At 36.8% G+C, this 20000-nt stretch overlaps 2 protein-coding genes across 2 annotated transcripts in view; both read right to left on the bottom strand.

Annotated features, from left to right (window-relative positions):
* Positions 1-20000, bottom strand: part of LOC124947898 (teneurin-m) — a 238942-nt gene that overhangs the window by 147125 nt on the left and 71817 nt on the right. The gene's annotated exons all lie outside the window — the stretch shown is intronic.
* The window catches only part of LOC124947902 (uncharacterized N-acetyltransferase DDB_G0290199-like), a 457589-nt gene continuing 457053 nt past the window's right edge, over positions 19465-20000 (bottom strand). The window contains exon 4 of the mRNA XM_047490690.1: positions 19465-19644. Coding sequence (XP_047346646.1) covers positions 19622-19644 — 23 coding nt within the window. The 3' untranslated portion in view covers positions 19465-19621. The remainder of the gene's footprint in view (positions 19645-20000) is intronic.

The following is a 20000-nucleotide window of genomic DNA, read 5'->3' as shown; positions in this document are numbered from 1 at the left end:
TTACCTACCACAAATCGGCTTTCTGGGCCACCCAATATTATATATATATATACACACACACACACACACATATATATATATATATATAGTATTGGTTTGTCCGGAAAGTTCGTGTCGTTTTGTGGTAGGGTAACGTAATGACAAAATCGGCACAAACATTCCGGACAACCTAATATATATACAGATAAATGTGACGATGAAAAAGAGTAGATGAGAAAAAGTGATAATATTCTTTTCTGCAAAAAAAAAAAAAAAAAAAGAAAGAAAAAAGAAAAAAGCTTTCATTTCTGCAGCGAAGGATCCAAAAAGGGACCTACGAAAATTTATATATATATATGTATATATATTCATGTATTTAGATACATACTAATGTTAACTCCAGCTGGAAGAGAAGGTTAATTATCACAGGTAACATTATTTATGGTCGTTCATGGTGCGGTAAATGCGGAATCATAGTAAAAACGATCGCCGCAGTCTAATGCGTTGCAAATGTGAACGTGAATAGTCGCGTGCCTTCGTTTCTGTCTCCTGGATGTTTCATTACAGTAAAACCCTTTTGTCCCTTCTCCGTGTCGTTTCATCCTATTCCTCTCTCTCTCTCTCTCTCTCTTTCTCTCTTTAATTCTCCTTATCTTTTTAACTACAATCCACGATTTCCTTAATCTTAATTCAAGAAAGAGGACACTTGGCCCATAACGAGACATAATTATTACGTTCGTTGCTTTTCTTAAAGTACCGAAACGTTTTAAGATTTTTACATCAAGGACGAACCATTATCCTCTTTATTCGTATAATTGATATCTCGTTAGGAATCGTTAAGATATTTTCCTCGCGATTTTTTTTTTTTCTCTTTTCCCCCATACATCTCTATCGCATTGGTCATAATTTTCGAGAGTCAGAACTACCAAGTCGAAAAGAGAAAAAAAAATTGGAAGAGAGAGAGAAAGAGAAAGAGAAAGAGAAAGAGAGAGAGAGAGAGATCGTAAGAGGACCAACGAAGGGTCGACTTTTCAACGAATTTTCTTTGAACGTGAGTCAAGTTCTCGTAAGGATCCTACGACGACTCGTCGGATGGTTTCTCGTTGATGTTGAAAATGTTCAGTGAAGAAGACTTGCTTGAGAAAAGGGGAAACGAAAAGAGAAAGATAGAACGAACGAACGGAGAAAGGAAGGAAGGAAGGAAGGAAGGAAGGATGGATGGAAAAAGATGAAAGGATGGGGAAAGCGAAAGAGAAAGGAAAATGACGAGCTTTTATTGGCCTGGCTTTCCATAATTGAACCGACATAAGTACTCTTTTTATATCATCACTGCGAAATGATGGAAGAGGATTACGTCAATCCCTAGGGAGCGAAAGAGAGAAGGAGAGAGAAGGAGAGAGAGAGAGAGAGAGAGAGAAAGTAGAAGAAAGAGAGAGGAAGAGAGAAAGAGGGGAACATGAAATGGGAAGAGGAAATGAAAAAAGAAGAAGAGAGGAGACACTAAGGTTGAAGTCTCAGCCAGTCGAAGTCTTGAGACGAGCTACGCCGAGTCAGCAGGACCTCCTCGTTCTTTCTCTTCTCTTACCATCCACCCATCCTTTATCTCTTTTACTCCACCATCGTTTTCTACCGTAGACTTCACGTCAATATCTTTACAGTCTCGTTCTTTCGAAGCCGCAACACTTCCGTCGGCTTCCTGCCACAAGCATAATACGCTTATGAGAGACCTGTTTTTACAAGGTATCCCTTAAACGATCGATTCTTTATACTTTATATGTATTCTATTTCGTATGATTGGCCGATTTCTAATAAAAGAATTCGCATAATTAATTCCCGTCCAAGTGATAGAACGTAATAACTGTATATAATGCTTGTTTAGATAATTCATATTTCTTTATTCAATTTATCAAACTAATAATAATAATAATAATAATAATAATAATAATAATAATAATAATAATAATGATGATGATGATGATGATAAGTAATTGATCGAAGAAAAATATAATAAATAGTAATGATAATTGGAACGATTAGATTAACGATAAATAAGCTTGTATTATTTCATGGATATGGATATGACGAATCGTTAAGAAATCGTTGATTAATTTTGATATAAATGCCACAATGTGTACCGTGGAGGAAAAATAAAAGATGAGTAAAAATGAAACGTGAAACGTTTATATATATTTATATATATATATATATATATATATATATATATATATATATATATATATATAACGTATAGGATATAACCATTTGATAAAATCGATATCATGGGAAAGAAGAATGCGGGGAGACGGAAGGGGTTAATATTTTTCGCGTTATCGTGTCCCGATATGAAAAATCGTATTAATAGCGGTGAAAATCCCCGTGGCAAAAATTCAACGAGGCGTATCGTGAAGTGTCCCGAATGTGTGTAATTGCGTTTCGATCCTGACGCGGTAAAGAGACAAAAAAAAAAATAAAAAAAAGAAAAAAAAAGAAAAAAAAAAGGAAAAAAAAGAAATAAAAAAGAAATAAAAAAAGAAAAAAGAGAGAGAGAGAGAGAGAGAGAGAGAGAGCAAAAAGAAAATTAGTCTACGTGGTACGAGATTGAGAATTGTAAAGCGCGAGGAACATAATGAGGAATGAAGAAACGAATAAAAAGAAATAATAAAGATGAAAAAGGAAAAAGTAGGAAGGAGACGGTTAAAAGTCGCGTCGGGGAAGGCGTTGAGCTGTAGTAATATTTTGTTTGAGGACTGGACGACCAGAAAGGGAGTTGAAAAAGGACAAAAAAAAAAGAAATAGGGAGGGAGAGAGAGAAAGAAAGAAAGAGAGAGAGAGAGAGAGCTTGGCAACGAGCGAAGGTTCTGTTGATTTTTCTTACCGGAAATTAAAACTCTTTTTGCTCTGGTTTCCAACTCAGACGAAGGCGACGATGGCAAAATCTACGAGCTTCCAAGCTCGTCATTAAGCGACCTCCTCTCGACTTTCTTCGATCGGAAGTGAGCCTAATTGTAACCTTTTGCCGAAGAAGAACAAGTAGAAAAAAGAAGAAATAAAAAAAGTGAAAGAAGAAGAAGAAGAAGAAAAAGTTGAAGAAAAAAAAGAAGAAGAAAAAGAAGAATACAAATCGAATGCGGCTACCGTGTCATCTCGCTTTGTAATCATCGTTCCTTCCGACGTTTCGAAGGAAAACAATCGGTTAACAATTTTCTCGTCTCGCGAACTTAACTCTTAATCGGTAGGTCTTTTCAATTAGCTCAGTCGGCCTCTTTGAAGTCGATTTATATTACTTCCCGTTTCTTTTACTTTCCTCAGTGAGTACTTTACATTTTATTCATTTCCTTTGTTTCTCACAATACAGAAATCGTAACGATCATTTCCTGCGACGGTTTTCTAGACGGTATTTCATTGACTCTAGACAGCTAGATAATGTAAAAGCGTTCACGAGTGAAGAGAAAAAGAAAGAGAAAGAGAGAAGAGAGAGAGAGAGAGAGAGAGAGAGAGAGAGAGAGAGAGAGAAAGGGTTAGAGTACTAAGATCGCCCACGAGAGGAGAGAAGAAGCCGATTATATCCGACATTTCTTGCAATAACCCCAGATCGATACCTCCTACGGCTATAAAAGAAGAGAAGGGAGAACAGAACCATGAGTATTGCGATGTGTGGGCGAGGAAAGGCTTTAAAGAAATAGAGAGAGAGAGAAAGAGAGAACACGAAGTTCGCCTCTTGACCCTCTCCCATGGCCACCATGTGGGCGTCATTACGATCATCGTCATTTTATATTTGCGATTTCAAAGGAACGTTATTGCTCTCGCCCGATCATATCTCTCTCTCTCTCTCTCTCTCTCTCTCACTCTTTATATATCTATCTCTTTATCTCTTATAGTGATCATCCTTATTGTTAGAGAAAGAGAGATGGAGAGAGGCAAGCTGTGTTTCATAAATAGCGAGTTATTCTCTCTCTCTCTCTCTCTCTCTTTCGCTATCTCTCTCTCGTTTGATCTATTCTACATAGAACTGGAAAACTTTCGAGACACAATCTCCGAACTATAATATAGTACATCTCCAATGGCTTATACGCGAGGGTGATTTTACGATATGAAAGAAAGTTGACCTTCATAAATTGCTATGACTTGCAACGCGTACGAAAAGGATACCATCTGTTCTTATTTGTTTTTTTTCTTTTTTTTAATTTTCTTACTAGATGCACAAATAAATTTCGATATCCTTGCTCTTGATAAATCAAATAACTTTGATTTAAATTCAAATAATCTTTCCCTCGATTTGATTTTAAAATTGCAAAATTACAAAAACGTTTAAAAATTGTTACATTGTTCTCGATTATGCGAGCAATATTATCTCAAAAAAAAAAAGACAAAAGAAAAAAAAAGATCGAATATAAATCGGCGTGCGACGAAGAATACATTAGACTACGTTGCATTCTTGTCGTTTTTCGTTATAAATAAAAAAAAAAGAAAAAAAAAAAGAAAAAAAAAAAGAGAAAGAGAAAGAAAAAAGCTGCCGAAGCAATCGAAAAAATTTCGTTTATCTTGATATCGATCTGATTTATAAAGAATGTGCCGACGTAACCGAATAAAGTTTTGCCGGCTATTAACTGGAGCAATCATTGAATGAAAACTCGGGCAGAAACTCAGCATGAACTTGCTGGCCAACTTATAGAAACCTGTCAGTAAATTTTTCATTCGTTTACATAATCAAAATGTGAAAATTTGAAAAGAAGGTCGCATGTGTTCAGCCTAGAAAAATGAACGGTGAAGATTTGATACGATGACGACGTTCCTATTAAGCGATTTATAAAATGAAAGATTATTTCTATAAATTTTTCTTACGCGATGTTGAAAAGTGAATCCCTATATGACAACCCTAAACGAGGAAGAAAATCGTGTGCTTAAATCTTAGTCGAACGTCATCGACGTCGACAACGAAACCCAATATTCGTGGTAAAAAAAAGTTTTATACTCTATTCGTTTGGGATACGAGGTAACGTTATATATTATGAATTGTTGGAACAAGGCCAAACTATTACTGCAGAGTGCTATCAACAGAGCAATTCATTCGTTTGACCGACGAAATCGAAAGAAAAAGAGTTTTCACTGGTCGTGAAACGTGAATAAGTCATCTTGCGATATGACAATATTCGATAATACATCGTAAAAGGTATTAAGAAAACGATTTATTTATTGTATTAAAAAGTTTTGCCCACCTCCACCTCTCCCCTCCCCTCCCCCTCCCCTCCTCCACCATAGGGTTTACTCTACGTACCTAGGAACTTTAAGATTATCATCTTTTATCATCATAATTGATCGTTAAAATATCACACAATCGACATCAAACATTTCGATAACGTGAAAGAACTTCGACAATGCATAAATGACTTTATCGAATCAAAGCTGTCATTTTTCCTTTCAACAAATTAAGAATATTTTTTGCACCGTTCGATAAATCGACGAGAATTAAAACGAAAGGAGCAAAAAAAAAAAAAAAGTATAAAAATATTTCACGTCCATTTGTATCGCGTTTATTTAAATATTCGAAAGGAGAAATGATTTAATTTTTTTTTTTTTTTTTTATTTTTTTCAAAGAAATGAAAAGAAAAAAAAAATATCATTGAACTTATTTGCCCTAATAATATTCGAAATAACACGGAACGATTTCTGGCTTATATTAAAATCCCATACGAAAAGTAATACGAAAGCTAAGATTTGAGAATTTCTTTCCCATGTTGAATGGGACAGGACGATCATAGACAATGTTTTTTTTCGAGTTGGGCAAAAGAAGAGTAAAGTCAATGGTGTACGTATGGTGTACGTATGGTGTACGTACTATATGGTGTATAGAACGTCGTGTCTCAAAGTCGTAAGACATTGTAGAGTAAAGAAGAAAGAAAGAGAAAGGAACATGAAAGACGTGCAAATGAGATATCCAATAGAGATGAATCGTAAGGAAAGGAAAAGAAATGGAAAGAGGAAAAGAAGAAAAGTAAAAAGAAAGAAAGAAAGAAAGAAAGAAAGAAAGAAAGAAAGAAAGAAAGGAAGAAAGAAATAGTAGAATAATCAAAGAAAGCAACCAGTTGGACCCTCTTTCATTTATTAGCTTCAATCCACTTTCCATCGCTGTCTATTTTCTGTCTATCTCAGGCGCGTTGCTGCTGGAGTAATCAGCATTACCTCCTACATACATACGTGGTATACTTTTCATTCTCTCTTCCCTTTTCTTCTTTCTTGCTCTTTCGCTTTACCTTATATCTATCCATCTTTGTCCCACTCATGACCGACCATAGTAACATCATCGACGAGATAGAAAGAGAAAGAGAGAGAGAGAGAGAGAGAGAGAGAGAGAGAGAGAGAAAGGGATAACGGCAGTTAACCAACATGAAAGCATCAAGGAGTGAAAGAGAGATAGATAGAGTGAGATAGTAAACCAAGCTGTATAAGCCTCTCTTTTGCGTATAAAACGCTTGCGAAACTCAACACAGAGAGAATACGCACGATCCAATGCGTGTACGCGAAGTGTAAGCGTGCGCTCTCCTTTCTGCTCTCTTTGCCTCTCTCTCTCTCTCTCTCTCTCACTTTATCTCTCTCTTTCTTTCTCTCTCGTAACACAGGGCCAAGCGTAGATCAAAGAGGCCATTCATACACCACTACGGTATATACGCGGTACCTACATGTAACTCGCAATAGCAACCGACCACCCCCGACTTTTCGTGATTCCGTTATGAACGTTATTATTTCATCCGTTTGATGGAAATATGGAAGAAGGGATGATGTTGGATAAGGTTTTTCCATTTCTCTCTCTCTCTCTCTCTCTCTCTCTCTCTTTCTCTATTTATCTATCTATCTATCTATCTCTATCTCTCTATCTCTATCTCTATTTCTATCTTTTCTCTCATAAGTCGATTCTATAAGTCTTCGTATATTTCTTTTTTTCTATTCTTTCTCTTTTTTTTTTTTTTTTTCTTTTTTTGTTCGTTTCATTACACAATAAATATTTCATTTGATCGATATACATTATTAAAATATTTGATATCGGACAAATACGATTACAATGTTCATATCGAAGAGTACGATTGGTTGAAAAGGGCAATTTCCCAAAAGTGTCACTCGACAATCTCGATTACGATGCTGACGATCGATACCTAAGTCCGGCTTGATGGAAGAGAAAGGAACAAAAAAGAAAGAAAAAAAAAAAAAAAGGAACGATGTGAAAGATGTAGGTCATGTCGTTTCGGTCAGATAAGATCTTCGTGCTTCGTCGAGACGAGGTTATATCGACCGGATATGTGGACCTTCTTTTATGTATCGTTTCGAACAAATAGAAAAACTAAAAGAAAATAGAAGATGAGAAAGAAAAAGAAAAAAAAGAGAGAGAGAGAGAGAGAGAGAGAGAGAGAGAGGGAGAGAGAGAGATAAACATTTGTTATGTACATATACAAGTTTTCAATTTGAAATGAAAAGAAAAGTTGGATAATTAAACGTGCCGATAGTTACAAAGAGAAAAGTTCAAAAAAAGAGTGATAAAAATATTTGATATCGAGAAGGTATTTAATAAAAAAAAAAAAAAAGGAAAAAAGAAGATATATATATATATATATATATATGCCGTACGCTTTCAATCGATCTTTTATCCTTTCCCTTTAAAATCGGTCATCTTTCTGTTCCGTTAGCAATTTCGATTGGCCGTAGAAATGAACCGTGTATGCTTCATCGTTCTCCCGTTGATAATTTTTCTCTTTCGCACGTACATATATACATACATATATACATAGGTATGCATAGTGATAGAGAGAAAGAGAAAAGCTCTATAGTCATGGTATAGTAGAGGTTGGATATCGACGAGACTTGCCGGCTTTGTATCGGCGTCCGTCGCGTATTGGACGTGCACCTGCTATCTGTTTTAATTTGAAGTCATTTAATCAATGCGCCGAGGCAGCATTGAATCAAAACGTCCGACCAAACATTCTATCGTTGCGTGCACGTGCGTGGGTGCAACGTATGTGTCGTGTCTACCTACCTCCCTCCCTTTCTCTCTCTCTCTCTCTCTCTCTCTTGCTATTTTGTTTCTTTTAGTATCTCTCTCTCCCTCTCCCTCTCTCTCTCTCTCTTGAATTCAAACGACGAATGAATTAATCAGCCAGAGTGATGAGGGACGCTGCGCCGCAGCATCGTGTGGATATGTGAATGTTTGTGTATAACCCTGTATATAAATATTAGTGCGCGAGTCTTTGCGTTCATGTGCGTACCCACATAGCTCTATGCCAGACGATGCGGGTGTAATACTACCGATACGATACGTCGATCTATTCTAACGAAAGTAACGAGATAGAAGAAAAAAGAGAAAAAAATAATTAATATCATCGAGAAGCAACTAAATGATAGATCGAAACTATAACGAAAATAGTAATAGGTTTTTTTCTTTTTTCTTTTTTTTTTATCTTTTTTTTTTTATCTTTTTTTCTCTTTCCTTCCTTTTTTTCAACGTAATCGATGATAATAAATTCGTCGAGGTTTTGAAAATGGAACAGAGAGTTAGCATCGTAATATCATTTTCATAAGAATGATAAGTCATTCTAATAACATTCTATTTATATTTTATTGCTAAATTATTCAACCATAAAATCTATCTCGTTTCTTTGATTTATAAATTAAATTATATATATATATATATATATATATATATATATATATATATACATGTATGTATGTATAACACTTCCCGATTGCGATCTAAAGCGAAGAACGTGAAGAAAATAAGGTGTAAAAAGGGAGAAGAGTCTAAAGTCTAGTGGGATCGTTGCAGGCGTCTCATAGATATCTCGTCGTTCATCGGCATTCACCGAACTCGAGGAACACGTCCGAGAACGTAGAACACACGCGAAGGTAGGGCGCACGCGAAACAGTATCCACTTCGCAAACTATGCCTATTAATATCTTCGGCATGGATCTCGTCGACCGCACCGGGTCAGAAGGGGGAGTAGAGAAGGGCACCAGTCATGTGTTATAGATGTACATATACATATATCTAAGTCTATGTGTATATGAGTAAGGGGCTGGCGATCAAGCGTGAAGCATCGATAGTCGGAACGGAGTTGGCAGAGAGTGAGCCATGCCAAGAAAGACGGATAGTACTATGTGGATGGTTAGACAGAATCGGATGATTAGAGAGAGAGAGAGAGAGAGAGAGGGGGGGGGAGCAACGTTGCTGTTACTGCTGCTGGAGAATAGAATGAGAGAGAGAGAGAGAGAGAGAGAGAGAGAGAAACTCTGATCACGACCCCTAGTCAGTCTGTAATGAAGCTCTGTGCACTGTTGGGTCTCGACCACCTCGATGCCAAGGCCTCTGCACCCTCATAGTCACAACCACCAGCACTACCACTTTATCCTCCCCCACCTCGTTATTCGAACTCTTCTCGTCCTCTTGGGCCACCCTGTAATGCAGCCATTCGATCAATATTGCTTACGTGGCATCGATGCACGAGGCCCTCTCGATACTATCCTTCGACCTGCGACCCGTTCACTGGACGCACGCTCGTCCCAACGTTAGGAAATTCATCCCTTCTCTTTCTCCCTCTTTACTCCTCCTTCTCTATCTACTATTACCACTACTAGTAGTAGGTATTAGTAAGTTTCTCCTACTAACACTATCACTCCTACTATAAACTCTCGTTTCTCCTTCATCGTCTCGATGGAATTTCGATAGCTTGGATAACTGCGGTAAATCGTTCAACAATTTAAGGTCATTCTATTTTCTAACGATCGTCTAATACTCCAACGTTTTAATAAATGTAAGATATATATATATATACATATGTACATTGTGCAAGATATATTGTAAGAAACAATGGCAGTGCTTTCATTTGTACATCAATTGTGTTTGATGTACAAATCTTACATACCCATGAGATGTGTCTTTTATTAAAAAACAAAAAACAAAAAAAAAAGAAAGAAAAAAATAACAATATCCTCGTCTAAATGAAGTCTTTGAATTTAAAATTGATTAAAACCATAAAAATACATATAAAGAATTGGAAAGTTATCATTACCATTTAAAAAATACCTTTATCGATGATTAAAATGATTAACCTTAATATCATTATTATAAATTTGCAGTAACGTTATTTGCTCTTAATCGACTCGTTGAAATGATATCGAAAAATGAGAAATGATATCGAAAAATTAAAAATATTATTCAACCGTACTCGTGATTACATTATTATTTTTCACCGTTCATATACGACGACTTATATATATATATATATATATATATATATATATATATATATATATATATATATATATATATTATAACGTGTTAAACATATAAAATATGAAGTATTCATAAGAAAAGAAATCTCTCTCTTTCTTTTTTCGAAGAGATGCAGGTTTTCTGTATAACTACTTCAACGATTTTTCTCAGATGATATTGGAGGTTACTTAACCTCACAACGGCCATGGTGGCTTACCTAACCCGGGGCAACGTAAACTCGTGCGAGGAGATCGTGGGCAACGTGTGCGAACCGGTTATGGGCAAGGAATCTGTTTCTGCTCCCACGCGTCTATCCCTACTCCCAGACTTCGTGTCTCTTCGTCACTCGTCCTCATCGTCGTTGTCGTTTGCCTTTCTCCTCTTCCGCGCATGCCAATCCAATGTCGTGCCCCGGGATCAGAAATTGCCGCTCTGCTCGGTCAACGTGCATTGACCGAGAGCGTGCGAGTGGTGCAAGTAGGATGCAACCGAGCGTGACCCTTAACGCGGACTAGTCGTCCGTGACCCCCTCTCTCTTTCTCTCTATCTATCTATCTATCTATCTATCTATCTATCTCTCTCTTTCTCACCGTTAAAATCCCTCCGAGTAGTTGGCTCGTATGAGAACATGAATGCATGTGTATACCTTTGTTCGCGAATTGGAGCGTGCTTCGAGCTATATATATCGGTCATTCGTACTTCCATCAGTCAAGTGATTTTCATCCCGGTGAATAGTGAGATTAATAAAAGTGATTCATTCCGTATTTCGGTCCTTTGGAAAAAAAAACAAAAAAAAAAAAAGAAAAAATCAAAGCATATTTTCTCTAACTCCTTCTTTTTCTCTTTTTCTTTCTTTCTTTCTTTTGCCGTCTATATTCTTCGTACGATTGAACCCGTCGAGTGTCCTCTTTTATTTATTTCCGAGTTTCTCATTCGAACAAGGTCCTTTGTTAGCGAGCAATCGAAAAGCAAAGAGAAAAGGAAAGAAAGAAAGAAAGAAAGAAAGAAAGAAAGAACGAAAAAAAAAAAAGGAGGAAAGAAAAAAAAGGTCGTTCGTTCTCCAGTTTTCCGATATTCCGTTGAAGGCTTAATCGTCGAGTGGAAAGAAGAGAGAAATTGATTAGCTGGGGAAAATTCGTACGTGAAAGTCTCGTCGTTTGGGACGACGGCGTTATACGTGACTTGGCGAAAGGTACTGCTACCTTTTCTCTCTCCCTCTCTCTCTCTCTCTTTACCTCTTCCTCTTCCTTTCTCTTTCTCTTTCTCTATCTATCTTTAGAGTCGGAAAGTTCTTTACGCTGAGAAGCTTCGGCGCTGGAGATTGCACCATTACGCTTTCCCGGACAATCAGTGCGAGACAAATGAGAGGAATACTGATGCGAATAGCCGCAAGAATGGTCGCGCGAGTCTCCTTCGAGAATAGACGTGAACGAGCTTGGAAAGAAAGAAAGAGAGAGAGATAGATAGATAGAGAGAGAGAGAGAGAGAGAGAGAGAGAGAGAGAATGAGAGAAACGAACGAGCAGGCTCATTTGCATTCGCTCGGAAAGAAAAGAGAAAGAAATAAATTAGGTGCTCGCCGGAGTGACTTTCAATTGAAAGCTGTACTGGCTGCCGCTTCGTTCTCCTCTCTCATTCCATCTTACCACCCTATCTCTCTCTCTCTCTCTCTCTACGCTTTACCGCTCTCACACTACTTTCTTCTACCTACCACACGACGGCAGCCGACGCTCGTCGTTTCTTTTCAGAGATAAAAAAAAAAAAAAAGAAAAAAGAGAAAAAAGAAAAAAAAAAAGAAAAGAAAAGAGAAGACGCGTAGGTAACCTCGAAAGAGGACTTTTACTAATTGCATCCTGTCTAACGTCGCTCGTTAGCTGCCGCCGTCCGTGTCGTAGCTTTTTCTATGGAATATGGAATGAGTGCTGCTGGATTAAACTTCGTGAGTGGGTGAGTTCGACTTTTATCTTTTACCGAAAAACGAGAGACAGATAGAAGCAAATAGATATATATATATATATAGAGAGAGAGAGAGAGAGAGAAAGAGAGAGAAAGGGAGAGGGGGTAAAGAGAACGAGAGGGAGAAACAGAGAGAGAAGGAGAGTGAAGGGGTGGCGACGATTACATTCCTCGCGTGAGCTACGAAAAGCCGGAAGTGTTCCCATATATCTCGTGGCAGTTTGAAAAGCCGCGAGACTGATTTATTAATGGAGTTTTGATACGCCCTCTGGCAACGAAAAGACCAGAAAAAAAGAACAATAGAGGGAGAGAGAGAGAGAGAGAGAGAGAGGGATAGGATTCGAACTTCCTCGTCTTCAATTAACACTTTTTCTTCCCCTTCGATATATACGGAAAAGAAAAAAAAAAAAAAGAAAGAAAGGAAAAAAAAAGAAGGGTTGGGAAACGGATTCGACGTGACTCCGAGCATGAACCCGTTGTCTTCGAGACTTTGATCGGATTCAGTCAGGACGTGATATTCGAACGAAGTTAGTTTCATATCCGGTGTGGTCTTTATGTTCAAAGAATGGGATAGAGCGAGAGAGAAACAATGAGAAGAGAGAGGTGGATAGATGAGTGAGAGAGTGAGAGAGGGTTAGAAATCACGCCAACTGCCCTGTCGGTCTGTGCACGGTACCGACGAAGGCATCGACCGATCCGAAAAGTAGCCTGGCACGCCACGTCCTCATGGCACGCGAACTTACACACTCACTTCGACCCCCTTTTCCTTCGTCTTCCACCTTTCTAGCCTTCGAGTTTTCGTCGTTGTTGTCATCGTTAAAGACCCCGCCCAGGTCGAGCCAAGCCGAGGCTCGGATTACACTTTTACTCGCTTGACAAAATGCCTTGGCCTATCAGCTTGGAATCTCGTTTTTCCTTTAGTTAAGGCTAACGATGAGGATCGAGTGAGGTCGATGGGATGCAAGAGAGGGTGCTGACCTCCACATTCTCTCTCTCTCTCTCTCTCTCTCTCTCTCCCTCTCTCATTTTATCTATCTATCTCTCTCTTTCTCTGTTGACGCTACGACGATGCATCAACATCGTTAGCACCCTTTCGTTAGCCGGACGGAACCCTTTCGCATCCCACTGGACTCTTTCGATAAATCGTTGGACTCTGGAGAGCACATAGAACCCGAGTGCTGCTTGATGATGCATCGGGTGATCGATGATTGGCGCATTGGTAAAGGGACGGTGATGAACTAAGTGGATTTCGTCTTTCACCGAAAGAGAGAGAGAGAGAGAGAGAAAGAGTACGTTCTCGTTAATGCCATCTGATGTTGCCTCCTGTTACGATTAAATGGATTGAGCGTAAATAGAATTTAAAAGCTTGGACATTGTAGCTTGGACCCTTCTTCCTTCTCTTTCTCTCTCTTTCTCTCTCTCCCTCTATCTTTATCTCTCCCTAATCCTCTATATTCCATAAAATTATCGGATAGAATTTTTAATACGAAACGTTTTTTGGGAAAGTTATGACGAATTAAAATGAAAATAGAAGAGAGAAAATCTAAATAAAAGCATTTCAATTTTCTCTACGATGGCGACGTAAGGAATCTTTCCGCGAAATAATTTCTCTAAATCTTACTAAATCTTATTTAACCTCGTGTATTACATCCTCTAGAAGACTAAAGAGGGAAATGATAAGGGAAAATTGAGAGTGTTAGGCTTAGGTAGGTGGAAATGGGAATATAGGGTGCCATTGGAAAGAGATGAGGAGAGAGAGAGAGAGAGGGAGAAAGAGGAGATCTTTAAGAGAAGATCTAATTCAAAATCAATTTCATCCCGATGAATATTACAGCGGGTCAGGGGAAAATAAATAAAGGATCGGATGAACACCCGCTTAACCGTAGCTTTTTAGATGACTTGATTTTGCCCTTTTGCTCTTTCTTTTTTCTTCCTCGTATACGCTGTTATTTCCTATAGTAAGTTTTGTCTCGAAGTATATCAAGGTTATACATATATATATATATATATATATATACGGTACAAGGCAGTGCCTGGACACGCACTAGATAAATCGAAGTCCTTAATCACGGTGGAAGGGCTCGATGGAGGGCCCACGAATCTTACATCGAGTTTCACGGTACGATGGACATTGTCGCCCTGCCCTTTTATATTTATTAGCTTCTCGGTCCCCGTTAATTTATCTAACCTCGGACATCCTCCCTTTTTCCCTGGATTTCTATTCGAAAGATTGATAATCCCAGACTTTCTGCCTCTCTGTATTTCCCTTTTGCATTTCTAATAAACGCACTTTATAAGGAAAGAAAAGAAAGATTGATACAAATAATATCTTTTCGTATAAATAAATAAATTAATCGTATTTCGTGCGAAAGGAAAGATAACGATTAAGATTTTGATACAATTTATCCGTGAAATTTTATTTTATTTTTATATTGTTTCTTCTCCTTATCGTAATGTTCAGAGGGATTATTTACATAAATAATGAAATAAATCGAGGAACGTTTCATCGGAATAGGAAAATTATCGAGGTTAAAGATAAAAAAAGGAAAAAAAGGAAAAAAAAAAAAAAAAGAAAAAGAAATGTGAAGAAAGGTAAGGGGGAAAAAAAAAAAGAAAAGAGAGGGAAAAGGAAGAAAAAATAAAAGGAAAGAAAAATTGTACCTTCGAATTTCCGGGCCTTTCCGATTATAATGAAAGTCGACAGGATCGTCAAGGGGTTTCGTGATTTCGACCGCGAGAGACCACGAAACGGTTCGAAAGCTTGCAGTAATTAATCGTCGTCGAGGGAGATAAGAACAAAGAAGCGTGAGGATTCGGGAATGAGAGAAAGAGAAAGAGAAAGAGAAAGAGAAAGAGAAAGAGAAAGATAAAGAGTAAAAGAGAGAGATAGAGAGAGAAAGCTAGAGAAAATGAGAGAAATAAAAAGAGAGAAAAAAAGAGAGAGAGAGAAAGAGTAAGATAAAAAAAGAGACAAAAAGAGAAAGATGAAAGAGAGAGAGAGAGAGAGAGAGAGAGAGAGAGAGAGAGTGTAGAGATGAATCGTACATGTTAGGGATGTTTAGAAATCATAGCCATTTGGGGCGTGTATGCAAATGAACTTTAGATGCTACTACGAGACGACGACAACGACGACGATGCTTTCGCCTACGTATCAACTATGTGCTTATGTGTAAAACGATGCAGAGAGTGAGAGAGAGAGAGAGAGAGAGAGAGAGAGAGAGGTAAAGAGGCAAAGAGAAAGAGAGAGTGAAAGGGTTGCGTGCATGCTTGCTTGTTTCTTCGCTTCCACCCGTACGAACCAGATAGCCGTACGGCGATTCGTCGAATTTACATTTTTAGCGAATTTACAATTTGATTAGCGTAGTTGCTTTCTTATAATAGCCGAGAACAAGGCGCACCTTTACTGGCTTACCTTTAACATACTCCGTTATCTCGACCGAACGCTCGCGCTGCTCGTGTCATTCGATTCGTGGAAGAGGACCGAGATTTTGCGACGTTCGCCAGTGTGCGAACGATTAAGTGAAGAAAAATAGAGAAGGAGAGAATGAAAGAGCGAGAAAGTATGCGTGTGTATAAAAGAGAGAGAGAGAGAGAGAGAGAGAGAGAGAGAGAATTCTTTTATTTATTTTTTCTTCTCTCTCTAACTGGCACGCTACCGATTAAGAGCAGGTGTTAAGGCAGAATGTAACTACGTGCTTTGCTTTTGCTTTCTCTTCTCTTTCTTTCTTTCTTTCTTTCTCTTGCTCTTTCTCTTTCTCTTTCTCTTCTTCTTTTTTTTTGTCTTTTTTTTTTTTTTTTTTTTTACTTCCTTATTTATTTTTTCTCTCATCGAACTTTCTACGAGGCTCATTAAGGACACGCACGTTTAAAAGGTCCACATAAAAATATATATGTAAATGCGTATGCGTCTATATACTTATGCATTACATTTACATATAAATAAATCATTTTTGGAATTCATTTTTCAAATTGAATAATATTGTTCTTTATCTTATTCGTTTTTTTTTTTTTTTTTTCTTTACATCGAACATAAAGAGGGAAGAAAGAGATTCTATGATTTGTTAATAATTATAAATAAACGTCATCATACATTATGAAGAATTATCGTTTTAGAATTTTAAAACAGATCCAAATTTTCTTTCTAATCTTTTTTAAGATTTTAATTAATAATCTCGAGACTTTTAATTAATAATCTTGTCGTACTAATTAAAATCACGTTATATCGACTTGATTCGATTAGATTAATAAGTTTTGAATTTTTGTAGTCTGTATATTAGTTGATAAAATGGACGAATGAGATAAGATAACGAGGGGAGAAGGGGTCATATATTGAAATGAACAATTTCATGATTATTTGACGTGGGTTAATAATGAACGCGTTGTAATCACGTCAAACAAAAAAAAAAAAGAAATCATCGAATTCGATTAGAATCGATTGTAGAAATCGGCATGAAAAAAACTTTAAAAGATTTCATTCAGCTTTTCTGCTTCTCTCTCTCTCTCTCTGAAACGGAAGATTACTATCTCCACTTGGAATTCGTTCACGCAGTATAAAATCTTTTCTAATTTTACCCAGAAGTCCATTTTCTTTTCGTGCAAAATTTTCTATCTCTTTTTCTTTTCCCAATTTTTCATCTTTCTTTATCTTTTTTTTTTTTGTTTTTCACTTCTTCCACCTTCGATTCCTCCCTTTCGTTCCTCCCCCCCCCCTTTTTCCCTCCTATTTTCCTATCCACCCTATTGTTTCTCTCTCTCTCTCTCTCTCTCTTTTCAGTCGCCAACGTGTTTCCCTCCCCCGTCCCCTCCCCACTCCCCCCGCCACTAGTAAAAAAACATCGACCATCCGAACGAATTCTCGAGGTTGGACCGACTCCCTTATTGCAGACTGGTTTAGACGAGCGAGTAAACAGAAAGCAAAGGAATCCATCTCGTCTTCTTCGTCTTTGCAAAGTCAATATGTCCGTTTTCTTCTTTCTTTTCCTTTACTTTCGTTTCCTTCCCTCCTTCTTCCACTTTTTCTCCTTCTTCTTCTTCTTCTTCTTCTTCTTCTTCTTCTTCTTCTTGTTCTATTTCTATCTTTATTTCTTCGATAGAGAACATTGACACGAAGGAAAGATAAAAAAAAAAAGAAAATAATGAATGAATCAATAAGAAATTGTATCAATGAGAAATGATTCGACGAATATTAAATCCCATTTTCTGATACGAAAAGTTTTGAGAAAATTTTGTGTTTCTGTTTAATTGTATAGAAAAAAAAAAGAGAGGATATTGAAAAAGAAAAAAAAAAAAGAAGGATTAGGATAAAGATTTTTTTACATTTGTCTCTTTCGTTATTCCTCTCTCTCTCTCTCTCTCTCTCTCTCTCTTTCTCTTTCTCTCTTATCTTTATCCTTCCTCGAAAATCCGATATCAAACATGCATATGTATGTACACACACACACACACACACACACACACCATACACATACACATACACACACGTACCTCCCACACATTGCGTGCATACAATCCTATACATACACACACGCACGTACATATATATATATATATATATATATATACGTATCTATGTATTATACTATTTTTAAATTCCGTAATAGGATACCGCTTTTTATATCGACGTTGGAATTCAAATGTAACAGAGCGACAAAAAAAAAAAAAGAAAGAGAAAAAAAAGAGAAAGAAAAAAATAAAAGAGAAAAAAAGAAAGGATTTGTAGAAATTTATAAATTAAAATCTGTCTCGGGGCTACTTCCCGGTGGTTCGTGTTAATTGAAATTAAAACGGTTATACCAGGATAACAATGTTTCGTTATATACATACGTGTGTATACACATTCTACGTGTATATATGTAATGTTCTATCATCATATATATACATACATATATACATATGTATGTACATATGTACACACATATAGATTATCATCATTACTTTAGCGATCCTTCGATTGAACCACTAATACTTTTCTCTCTCTTTCTCTCTCTCTCTCTCTCTCTCTCTCTCTCTCTCTTTTTCTTTCTTTCTTTCTCTTTGCTTTTGGTACTTTATTTCACAAGTTAAGCATATCAGTTTATTTCCCGAGGGATACTTTTACTACACTTGAAATTGAATGATAACGTTAAGAAAGTGCCCTTATCGTTCGACGATAAAAATAATGAAGACCACTGTACTCTCCCGGTTTTCCTGATTTATTGAAATGCTTCGTCCGATTTCTAATACTGACCAAGCAGATTAATTTGGTTCTTTTGTTAAACGAATATTTGACATATTGAAATTATTTTTAGAGTTAAGAGAATACGTCCTTCGTGAAACTATTCCTGAATTTAGGTTGTTACGAAATACTTACTTAAACTTAAACTTAGTAGAATGTTTCATAAAGTGTTTCAAAACGATTTCTTCTCCTTTTGTTCGTCAAAAAGTTATTTCCATATAAGATAAGGAATTTAAGAATTCGGTCAAAGGTTCAAAGAACTAAATATTAATTAAAAAGGAACTTTCGACATATTTCTTCGTGACGAAGATCGAAAGTTAGAAAAATTATTATCACGCGATATTTTTATATCCATATATATATATATGTGTGTGTGTGTGTGTGTGTGTGTATGTATATGATAAGCCTAATTGGTAGTTAAATAAAAGATGGAAGATTTTAAAATTAATTAGCTGTGTCTATACGTGACTGTGATAAATAAGTCTATCGACAGTTGAATAAAAAGATGGAAGGTATTAGTATTAGTTAGCTACATGCGTGTATATGTGTGTGTGTGTGTGTGTGTGTGTATGAGACAAAATGGTTGACAATAGAACAGAACGTGGTTTCTCTAAGATGCATTGTTTATGAAAGGTAAAGAAAGAGAGAGAGAGAGACAGTGATAAAAATGCAATATAAGTAAGATAAACAACAAAACAAGAAATAGGACAAAGAGCAATAGGAAAAAGATTGTGTATGCACACAAATTTGAATGAGGATGAGAAAGGCCACGAGAGCTTGTACGTGATAAAAATAACAACTAGGAATAGACAATAGTTTTGATTAGATCAATGAGACGAGAAAGATCATAGCTAAGAGTCAATCGATCGATCGATCTATCGTTTGCTAATGCTAAGCGTTAAATCTGTATTATTTTCAATAAACTCTACTTTCAATTATATTTAACTTACACTCTACTGTATCCCATATATATTATATATTTTTTTGTTCTTTTTTTAATCCATTTAAAAAAGAAAACATTCGATGAAATCAATCGCGTACAATTAGTAATGATAATCGAACGATATCGAGCCATAAATAGACTTTCGTATATGCTTTCGTTTCTCTACCTCGCGAGTTTTCAAGATCGTAATCGACCCCATTACTTTCACCTCCATCTTTCCCTCTATTTCTCCTTTACTGTGTTAAGGGGTGTGTGCGTCCAAGCGAGCGCCACTCTTATCGGAGGCGTTTGATCGTTCCTGTGAAAAAAATTGCAGGTTGTTACGCGCGTCCGATACGTTTACATTACAAGGAGAGAAGGAGGAAAGAGGAAGGGGAGGAGAGGGGAGAATGATGAAGACGGAAGAGAAGAAGAAGAAGAAGAAGAAGAAGAAGAAGAAGAAGAAGAAGTAGAAGTAGAAGAAGGAGAAAGAGGAATGAAAGGAGAAAGAAAAAGAGGAAAAAAAGGAAAGGTAAGAGAGTAGAGAAAATGGAGAAAAAAAAGAAAGAGAGAAAGAAAAAAAAAATGAGGAAAGAAAGGTTGTTCTTGATTAGACTCGCTTAAAAGGAGGAGTTAAAGCGTTTCGCTTTCGATCTTTTCCTTTCTCTTGTTTTC

Source organism: Vespa velutina, chromosome 3 (assembly GCF_912470025.1).
Source record: "Vespa velutina chromosome 3, iVesVel2.1, whole genome shotgun sequence".
NCBI lineage: Eukaryota > Metazoa > Arthropoda > Insecta > Hymenoptera > Vespidae > Vespa > Vespa velutina.
Note: the sequence above shows the minus strand (reverse complement) of the source record. Positions and strands in the feature narration are given on the sequence as shown.